Source organism: Trichoplusia ni, chromosome 8, assembly GCF_003590095.1.
Source record: "Trichoplusia ni isolate ovarian cell line Hi5 chromosome 8, tn1, whole genome shotgun sequence".
Lineage (NCBI taxonomy): Eukaryota > Metazoa > Arthropoda > Insecta > Lepidoptera > Noctuidae > Trichoplusia > Trichoplusia ni.
The window spans coordinates 4,630,746-4,641,957 of NC_039485.1; the positions used below are offsets into that span (position 1 = coordinate 4,630,746).

The following is an 11,212-nucleotide window of genomic DNA, read 5'->3' on the forward strand; positions in this document are numbered from 1 at the left end:
TGAAGACTTAATCAAGTGAGTTCTTAGTTTCGTTCGATGATAACATTGGTGGTAGAAAAAATGGATTTGGAAGTCAGATTGTCAAGCTAGATTATAAATCAGTCTTAGCGCTTCTGCTAAAAATTTGTTACTTTCGAGGAATTTCCATTTCTTAATTTTATCTTATTTACCCAACAGCTGTAGAAGGGTGGGTTATGATTTTCGAGCACGTCTGTACTTTGGCCCGCCCTGCACCACAAATGGCTGGACGGATTATGACAGTTGAGGTATCATTCAATTTTTATGTTCTGTAACCAAAGAGGTAAACCGGAACCATATTACTGAGGCCCCGTTGTCTATTCGTCTGTCACCTGGCTGCATCTCAGGAACGGCGATAGTCAGACCGTTGTAATTTCTACTGATCTTCCAAACAAACATGAGGAATATTTACAAAATAGAAAAGTTGTTACACGTGTTATCTTGGCCCCCTGGTGTTCTGATCATGACTTGCCTTTAAATAGAATGATAAATAAATAGCGTTATAATATAAAAATATCAGTCACGCATTTTTTGAAATTGACAGGGACAAAATTCTGAAGAATAGGAGATGTGGAATGTTAGGACTAAGCAAAATATAAACATAAAAGTGACTTCATGCATGAGTTCCATTTACTGTACCGATTTACGAAGAGAAATTACGTATTTTATTCGTTAACCTACCCGACGATCATTGATGTGCATTACCGACATCTCTTTTGCATAAATGGAATTAAAATAAAGATCTAAGTATACGGAAAAAGAAGGTTAGCAGTTTATGCAAGTATAATATTCCTAGCCTTTCTAGATATTGAGAGGTTGTTGTCTTTCGAACGATCTGTAAAAATGAGTTTCACAAATTATATAAAAAATTGTTGGAATTGCTAAACACTAACCAAGCTTCAACTTTTCAGCTTATTTAGCCCCTCACTTGTCTGGTTTATTCCATGAGGTTGGCGATGAAGTTACGCTGACCGCACGAAGACTGCCGATACCGACAGCCAAAAGTATTTTCCAGACAGTGTATGACGAATAGGAATGAATATTTGGAAGAACCATGTGTACGGTCTCTATAATGGCGGATATAGTAAACTGATAAACTCCCCAAGACATTGAAAAAACCCAGATACCTATCAGTAGACATTGTTCTATTGATGTCTGTGTGTTTTTGATATAACTTACGAAATTAAATAGATACATATGTCAAAAACCGTCTAGCGTACCGTCTTATTCAATGATAGCTTTAGTCTTATAGATCTATATCTTTGATATTCCATATGCAGAATTTTTTCCAAATTTTTATTTTGTAGGTTTTTTTTATCCCGAATTCTTTTGGCACATGTAATGTTGCAAATTTAAGAAAACATGATTTCATTTTTTGAAAGGCAATGAGTTTTTTTGTTCCTAGTTGTTACAGATGAACCAAGGTAATAACTATGTTGTTCATTAATTTATTGTTATGCACAGGTATAGATGAGATCAATGTGACCTACATGCGAGTTTGGGTTGAGCGTGAATACGAATGTTTTGATCTTGAAGTAGCATCGCCAACATCACTGAGTTAAACATATAGGTAAAAGTTAAAGTTAAAAGTATACCTATCGTAAATAAATACAAAATCAGTATTACAGCATTTCACGTTTGAACTTGAGTAATTTTAGTACATCAATAAAAATAAAAATAATTTAAGTTCCAATGTTTCAAGAATGTATTTCAAAGTAACAATTGCATAAAAAAAGTATGAATAGTTTATGTTTCTTTTATTTTACTTGTGATTTAGTCGCGCTAGGCCTATAATAGACTTGAAAGAGAATAAAATGACTAATTTTGTGAAAATGATTAATTTTCGAAAAAATATATTATTGCTCTGCCAAAAGTCTTAGATAAATAGCGTGATGTTTTTTTGTGTAAATTGATGACCGTACTACCCACTACCAAATCGGGTGAAAATACACCTCATAATTATATTACACAATGTTACGGGTGGGACCAAAAATTTAAAACTTTACTGCTCATGCCCCCCGCATAGTAGCGTTATGGTTTTTATATATATGTTGAATCAAGCGTCCGACAATGTTCATGCCAAATTTGAATGAAATCTGTTAAGTAGTTTATGAGATAATTTGATATTTGTTGATAGATATAAAAGGCTCCTGCTCACCCCCTGTAAGGAAAAGCGAGATAATAAGTAAAAAGTATGTTGACCGGACCTCTTGTTGATATTCTCTGAAAATTCGAATCAAATCTATCCAGTACTTTCCGAGATCTTTCCGGACATACATACAGACAAACAGACAAACAGACAAAAATTCTAAAAATCATATTTTCGGCATCGGAATCGTTCATAGACCACCCTGCAATTATTCTTTTTTTAAAATATTCAATGTACAGTTTTCACTTTTCTACAATTTTATTATATGTATAGATAAAGGACAAATTTGTATCATAAACAGTGCTATTTGTGAAAATAAATAGTTATTTATCGACTATTTACATATAATTTTTGTAACAATCGGAAAGACCTGCTGTTTCCCGAGCTAAGACTATTGTGAAAGAGAGACGCTGATATGAGCCTTGTACTGTTCTTTCTCGTTTTCACAGCAAAGGTCTGACGGTAAAAGGAGGTGGTATATCATCGTACCAAAGTGTCTATTAAATTGTACTATGAGTAGTCTGCTATTGATACTATTGATATTGCAAAAGTGAGATGGGGAAATACACTATGCGTAGCGCTGTCTCACAAAACGGCAAAAGTTCGGAGATCAGAGAATAGTGTTCAAGGTCCAGATGATAATACCTATATGGGGGGGGGACCAATTGACAGCTATTTTACGTTAGATTAATAAAGAATTTACGGATCGGTCCATCCAGTCCGCAGTTCTGAGGTAATAAACATAGTCAGTTGAAAAATTAGCGTAGCGAAGAACCAAGAATAGTATTTTAAGCCCATTGAATAATATCTCTATCTCTAAAGACATTCCTAGCGATAAATAAGAACTAAAAGCAATTTTTTATCAATCTGATTGTCTTCATCAGTCTTTGTTACTTATTAAATCTATCTACAGAATAAACAAATAGCATCAAATTACTTCTCGTAATTTAAAGTAATTAAAACTGGAAGAGCACTTTTGCGGTTTTGTTGCTCAAGTAAATAATATTTGCTATCGTAAAAATAGGCCCTTGTTAGGGAAACCTTTTGTATTTCACGAAGTTTTTTGAACACACTAGTATCGTACGACTTTAATTATAAAGCAGCTAGCTATTCTACTAATACTTACTTCTATTAAAAATGTGAATGTAAGTTTGTTTGTTACGCAATACTTAATCGATCATTGTGACCAATAGGGATGATGACTGGCTATAAAAAGAAAAAATCTCATTAGTCCCTCAGTAAGATAATAGAAAAGTATGAAACACGTATTTTTTCCTTTTTCAAAAAAACTAGAATTGACAAAGATTAGCTGCTTTAAAGTTTAGGAGAGGGGGCTTGTGACGTAACGATATGGTAAAATTTATACTGTATCGTGACGTCACGCGTAAGTTTCATTCACTTTAATTTATGTTTGCGGGACAAATAAAAAAATACGTATCCATTATTATACAAAAAACTACAAGACGGACACTGCAAAAAAAATTGTCATCATCCCTATTATACTCATGTTCTTGGAGGGATAAGAAAGTACAAAGAGTTGAGTATTCTGTATTAACAGCGATATCCCACGAAGACAGATTTGTACGCAACCACTAGTTCTAGTTCCAATAATATAAAAGCGCAAAAACCAATGGACGGATTTAGAAAAAAAATATGCACATTTATTTTATAACCTGGATACACATACACAGGATAGTTTTTATCCTGATTTTATGTACATGTGTGATCATTTTCTATTAGTAACGTACAGTAACAACAGCTAGTCGATTATAGATGGATAAATACAAAAGCAAGTAGGTTTATTGTAATACAAAATCATGGAAAAGTTAATTTTAATTTGATCGAAAATCCTGACTGAAACCAACGGCTTTATAATGGTTACAGCTTAATTCCAATGATGAATCGATGTGTACGATGGACATTATACACTACCAATAATGAATGATGCCATATCATTACCAAATAGCCAATATTTGGTCATTATTTGACGAATGAGATTGAACTTTTGATTTAGTGCAGTCTGACTAGATCATGACATCTATAAAGTCGTTGACAACTGAAATGTAGATCAAAAGCTGGTCAATTGAGGAAGACCTCAGGATATTGAGGATGTCGTACAAATAGGCCAATAATAATAAATTTCCAAAAGAATATGTTCACCCAATGTATTGATGACTGTTACAAATGCTCTATTTAGATTTAGATTCTTTTTTGTTATAGCAGTACATCATTTGTGTAAATTTCAACTAACCTGGTGACAGACGGACGGACAGACTGATAGACAGCGGAGCCTTAGTTATAGTATTCCGATTTTACCCTTTAGTTGCGTTAAAAATAGTTTCATTTCAGTTTCGAACAGAATTCACTGAGCAAAAGCTGCCACCACAATTCAAAGGTTCAATTGCTGAACACATGGCCAATTTTTGGTCAAACATTGGCGATATCGACCAGTTTTTTCCGTTAAAAGCCAAGCACTTTTCTCACATCCACACATTAGTTTCATGTTTGGGCGTATGCATGTTAAATTTATGACTGCAAACGCAGTCGACTGAAACACGTACCATACAGGGAAAAACTTTGTGGAAGGCAGCGTCAAAAGCACACAAAACAATGTTGTTGGTTATTTCGAACCTTGTCTGCCAATATTGGTTTAGGTAACAACAATAAAAGCATGCTTGTTTGCATGTTTTGGTCAAGTAAGCGAAAAATGAAACATTATTAATAAAGCTCTGCTGTTTGTCCGTCCTTCTGTCACAAGACTGTTTCCCATGAACCGTGATAGCTAGACAGTTCAAAGATCTGTTTTCGTTGCCTCAATAACAACTCAGCAAAGATAAAGATTGCTACGTCATAATTTTTTTGGGTGACGTATTTTTGGTATTTTTTTTCTAAGCCTACTTCTACGGAACACTCTGTGTCGCAAGTAAGACTCGCACTAGACCGGTTCTCCATTTAAGTTACAATGTGATGCAAAGTAGACTGCATATCTAACTGGAGAACGGTCACAAACCAAGTAAAACAATTGTAGTTCTGGAAGCGAACTGCAATTGTTTTACTTGCTCCAAACCATGTGAAGTACCATCTTGCTTTCACAACTACGCAGGATTACTCCAGGAGATAGTAGAACTTCAGGTTCATTTCTTTGTTGAAATAATGACAAAAACTTTAATCGAAATACTTCGGACTACATATTTATCTCGATTTATGTTCCCTTGGGATCAATTTCGGTTTATTGTGGCGGGCCCGCGGGTAAATATAGAAAGAACACCTAAATGACTTTTAAATATATAAATATAAATAAATCAATATATTTTGTTTCACACAAATTAATACAAAGTAAGGTTTAAATAAATGTATTCGTTAGGTATGTCGTCTAAGAATATTGTTTCAGAATGAACATCAAATACAATAGGGATTACGACTAGGTAAAAAAGCAAAAATATATTTAGTTCGTCAGATTGATAGTATAAAAATATTAGACATGTATTTTTCACAAGAGCACGAGGCAGGTCACCAATGCGTTGGACAGACCAAATCAAAACTGCCCTCAATGGCCCTCTACATGAATGCACAAGGCGAACCGCAGTGCGGGAGGAATGGCGGCGGATTGTAAAGCTTGCCACCACCCCTGACGTGACGACCACGACCACTCTGGCAAGAGTGTAACGACAAGGAAGGAAGGATTTTTGGCTTAATGTAAAAAAAACTACAAAGATAACTTTTTCCAAGAGTAGGGATAGTGACTTAATGACTACGCAAATAAATACTAACTTTATCAATTTATGTTAGACAAAACAAAAAATAATAAATAGACTGATAACGAAAAGAAAATTGTCGTCATCCCTATTCCTGTATTTATCACAACCCACTCAAAACAAACAATATAAAAACCTGAAAGTAATTTAAAATGCCTAAACAAACCGTAGCGCCTAAATTAGCTTCTAAACTTTCGAGAAAATACTTTTTACACTGACGGTACCTGAACGCCGAAGTAAGCAAAGAATATACATAATATATAGAATATAAGGACGACGTCTCTAATAAAAGTCATAGGCCGCGCACAGCGTCACGTCATTCAACGAGATATATAATACAGATGTACGATTAGCTACTAAATAAAAATTTACGAGCTTCCAAAAACTATATACATATGAATTCTTGTGTTTAAGATATGTTGCTTTCCACACCAAAATATAGGTATATATAAATACCAATTGCCAAATCAATAGATATATAAAAAGTGTTAATGGGATTTTTTTGTTAACTGTGTCCTTATTGTGAATATTCTGTTCAATAACGGACAAGCATTCGTGTAATCCACGAACTCGTCTTTTAAGTCTAAGTGTCTTTAAGCATGTGGCTTATTATGTTAAAGTAAATATTATGTAATGTAAACTGTTAAATAAATAATAATAATAAATATTTGTGAAATTTCCGCGACCCAAGGATTAAATTTCTTACAGCGGTAGTCGTTTAAATATAAACTTTTCAATATCTTGACGCTTTATAGGGCGTAACGCTGGTAAGCAGTCTGTAGCGTTTATAGGAGACGAAGCCTTAGCAAAAAGTATATAAAATGACTCATTGTTTAGCCTTATATTGAATACTTAGCTTGAGGGAAATTAGACTCTTTTATAAAGCTAAGTAAAGGCACAGCATAAACCACGACAGACGTGACTTTGAGAATTTTATATTAAGGTGACGCTTTCCTTCCGACCTTTAGAAAATATTTAATGATTGTACGTGTTTATAGAATGGGAACGAAAGGTGTCTTAATATAATGATGGATTAGTATATTTAGTATATTTTTTTTAGTATATTTAACTAGTTTTAACTGTAAAAACGTTAAACGTTCCGTCGATAACATACGAGAAATGTGCCGTTTTTCTGATATCATTGCGCTTCAGGAGACGTGGCTGTTACCGGATGAGATCCAGTACCTGAGCACTATTGACAGAAAATTTAGTTCAACTGGTACTTCTGCCGTTGACACAGCAGCTGGCTTGCTGCGTGGCCGCCCGTACGGAGGTGTTGCGCTGTTATGGCGCAGTGACGTGTTTCAAAACGTATCTGTTATACAGTGTAATAATCCGCGCGTGTGTGCCATTAAAATCGTTACAAACGACAGACCTATTGTGGTAATTAGTGTCTACATGCCCACAGACTCGCCGGATAACCTGTCGGACTTTACGGACTGTCTGGGTACGGTGAGTGCTTTAACGGATGACTGTATGATAGAATCTGTATATGTGATGGGTGATTTTAATGCCCACCCTAATGAATTGTTTTTTAGAGAACTCTCTGCTTTTACTAGTGAACAAAATTTGTTATGTATTGATGTTGAAAGGTTGGGTATAAATAGTGATACTTATACATTTGTGAGTGAGGCGCATGGATCCAGGAGATGGTTGGATCATTGTTTGATTACACAGGCTACTGTGCCGACTATTAATAATGTATACGTGAAATATGATGTGCTATGGTCTGACCACTTTCCCCTCATACTAGAATGTAATTTTAACCTTTTAACACCAAAGGTATGTCATAAGTCAGTAACAGTAAATAATGCAGTATGGGGAGAGAGAAGTCCGGAGCAGATTGATTCCTATCGCAGTGTCTGTCATGAAAACTTGCGTTTAATTGATTTTCCATCGGAGTTTAGACATTGTTGTGATAGTTTTTGTAACAATATTTCTCATAAACCGGTCATTGACCGATTATATCGTAATATTGTAACGGCCCTCACAGATGCGGCAATATTAAGTAAACAAAGTAGGAAACAAAAAAATGTGTATTAATAGGGTGGAATAGGCATGTCAGAGATGCTCACAGGGAGGCCAGGTTAAACTTTCAGTGCTGGGTCTTAAGTGGAAAACCGTATTGTGGTCGTGAATATGAAAAAATGTGTGCTAGTAGGAAGATATTCAAATCCCGTTTAAAATGGTGCCAAAATAATCAGCACCAAATAAAAATGGATATCATTGCCGATAAACATGCATCGAAAGATTTTCGTGGCTTCTGGAAATCCACAAGTAAATTGAATAGTGGGCCTGGTCTGCCTGTGAGTGTCAATGGCTGCAGTGATACGAGAGATATTGCTAATTTATTCAAGGATCACTTCTATGTGCGTTCACAGTTGGGACCATCGGGGGAGATGCTCAATGCTGAGAAACCTGAAGGAAAGGTGGGCTTACGTTTTAGGGCCAAGGACGTGGAGAACGTGATCAGACACATGTCGCGAGGTAAGTCCCCTGGCCATGATGGTCTGAGCATTGAGCACCTTCAGTACGGTGGTGCTCATATTTCGCGAGTGTTATCACTATTCTGTAACCTATGTATGAGTCATAGTTATTTACCACCCGATTTAATAAAAACCATAGTGATACCAGTTGTTAAAAATAAATCTGGGGACATGTCGGATCTGGGCAACTATAGGCCGATATCCTTGGCCACCATTATAGCTAAAGTACTTGATAGATTGCTTGAGATACAGTTAAATAAACATCTTCAAATACATGACAATCAGTTTGGGTTTAGGCCCAAACTCTCAACCGAATGTGCAATTATGTGTCTCAAGCAAACTGTCAGATATTATACAGATCGGGGAACGCCAATATATGCGTGTTTTTTTAGACCTTTCTAAGGCTTTTGACCTGGTTTCCTACGACATACTCTGGAAAAAGTTAAAAGAGGAGAATACGCCTCCAGAAGTCATAAATATCTTTAGGTATTGGTATGGAAACCAGGTCAACAATGTAAGGTGGGCAGGGCAACTGTCTGATTCGTATAAAATGGAGTGTGGTGTGAGGCAGGGAGGGTTGACCTCTCCTGTACTCTTTAATTTATATATTAATGCACTGATTGTCACGCTCAGCAACGAACATGTCGGATGCCATATTGATGACGTATGCGTCAATAATCTCAGCTATGCTGACGATATGGTGCTGTTGAGCGCCTCAGTCTGTGGTCTAAGGAGGCTGCTTTGTTTATGTGAGGGGTATGCACAAACCCATGGACTTAAATATAATGAAAAAAAGAGCCAGGTTATGGTCTTTAAATCCGGAACTAAATATCCCACCAATATTCCCCCGCTAAAAATAAATGGAACCTCCTTAGAAAGAGTAGATAGTTTTAAATACCTAGGTCATGTGGTTGCCTCAGATTTACGTGACGACATGGACATGGAACGGGAACGAAGGGCTTTATCGGTAAGAGCTAATATGGTATCTCGTAGGTTTGTACGTTGCTCCACTGGTGCTAAAACAACCTTGTTTAGAGCGTATTGCACAACATTCTACACGTGCAGCCTATGGATTACATATACTCGAAGATCGTACGAATCCCTTCGGATCCAGTATAATAATGCGTTCAGGATGCTGTTGGGGTTGCCGCGTTATTGTAGTGCCTCCGGCATGTTCGCGGACGCGCATGTTGACGGTTTTAGCGCGATAATGCGAAAACGCATCGCTTCAATGGTCAGCAGAGTACGCGCCAGCACCAACAGCATCCTGAACATGATAGCTTATAGGGTAGATTCCCCGTACATGAATAATGTTATAAGACTTCATGTCTAATCTATTCTGTATGTTGCTGTATTTTTATATGTTTATATTGTGATTGTGACTTACTAACCATATTATTCATGTATTACTAACAAGTGGATTATGTTATCTTAATAAATAAATTAAATTAAAAATATAGTCCATTGACACTGACAGCACTTTTGGCAGTATCGTATTATGTATTTGTCAATCAGTGTCATAAATGTCACAATTACTGTTTTTAGTGTTGACTTTTGAGTCGGTCAAATTTAAATAAATGATTTATTGTGTTAATTAATTTACTATGACATCAATAGTTAAGCCTTAAATATACTTAGTTCCAAGGATACAGTTAACTTTAGACATTTAATGCAACAGTACCTATATAAACAATATCTATATAATAATTCCATATTGGAACTTAACCTAACCGAGAGCTAACTATAAAATATAGCGTTATAAATGTCTAACACAATAGTTCAATACATTTTGTTGAGAACGGATTTGTTAAAGGAGCTAGGATGGTCGATAGGCTCAGTGGTAGCTCAGGCTTGCCATGCATCAACAGCTGTTCTACATTTATACAAAGATGATGAACACACTATACAATACTTGAGTGATATGGATAATATGCACAAAGTTGTTTTAGAGGTAAGGAGTAGATAAAGGTTAGAAAATATGGTTCTTGATAGTTGCAAGATTTTAAGAATGGATTTATTTATTTACAATTGACTTCAGTCAACTTTCTTTATTTTCTAAGTAAGGAACCCCTTCAGTCAATCTAATATTTTGATGTACATCAATTTTTTTCAGCCTCAATGACAATAAAACAAATGATTATTGTAATTTGATAATTTTGTGTTTTCAGGTACCAAATGAGGAATCATTGAAGAAAGTAGCTGAAAAATTAAAAGAGAATTCAATATCACATAAATTATGGATAGAACAACCAGAAAATATTCCCACATGTTTAGCAATGAAGCCTTATCCAAAAGATGAGGTCAAAAAGTTTGTGGGAAAATTTAATTGTTGAAACTGCAAATCAATTCTTGAATGTTTCTGTAAAAGTGTGTAAAGTAAATTATAAATATCTATTGTTTAAAATTGTCCTTTTTACCTTACCCTAGGTACGGAATAGCTTTTTATTTAATCTTGTATGATTGTTTAATCAAAATCTAATAACACATCACAAGTCATTTTTGTCATTTATATTTTACTACTTTTATAATTAAGCTTTGGTTAAATTGTATATGACTACAAGACAAGACAGATGTGCTAGTAGCTACTCTGTTTAAAAGTATACACGGTGATTTTTTAGTAGTCTTACAAAAGCAGCCCAGTGCATGTATCCGACGTAAAATACCCCTAGGCGCGATTTTTTTTTTTTATCATCAACTAAGATAATAAGTACGAAGAAAATTAAACAAGAGAAATCTGAAATATACTCTTAAAAATGATAAAATTGCCGCCGCCCGGGCCCCTCACCATTGTTACAAGGCTCGGA

At 35.3% G+C, this 11,212-nt stretch overlaps 2 protein-coding genes and 1 long non-coding RNA gene across 3 annotated transcripts; all 3 read left to right on the forward strand.

Moving 5' to 3' along the window:
• Positions 1-284: 284 nt before the first annotated feature.
• LOC113496604 lies at positions 285-1,594 on the forward strand. Its single transcript, XR_003400835.1, has 2 exons — positions 285-1,076; positions 1,483-1,594. It is a non-coding gene; the product is annotated as an uncharacterized LOC113496604 (long non-coding RNA).
• A 5,399-nt stretch (positions 1,595-6,993) lies between these two features.
• LOC113496603 lies at positions 6,994-9,223 on the forward strand. The gene is made up of 2 exons (XM_026875875.1): positions 6,994-7,374; positions 8,304-9,223. Exons 1-2 carry the CDS (start codon positions 7,042-7,044, stop codon positions 8,808-8,810), a joined length of 840 nt encoding a protein of 279 aa, XP_026731676.1. The 5' UTR covers positions 6,994-7,041; the 3' UTR covers positions 8,811-9,223.
• A 947-nt stretch (positions 9,224-10,170) lies between these two features.
• On the forward strand, positions 10,171-11,065 carry LOC113496724 (putative peptidyl-tRNA hydrolase PTRHD1). Its single transcript, XM_026876041.1, has 2 exons — positions 10,171-10,359; positions 10,577-11,065. Exons 1-2 carry the CDS (start codon positions 10,171-10,173, stop codon positions 10,739-10,741), a joined length of 354 nt encoding a protein of 117 aa, XP_026731842.1. The 3' UTR covers positions 10,742-11,065.
• The last annotated feature ends 147 nt before the right edge of the window (positions 11,066-11,212 follow it).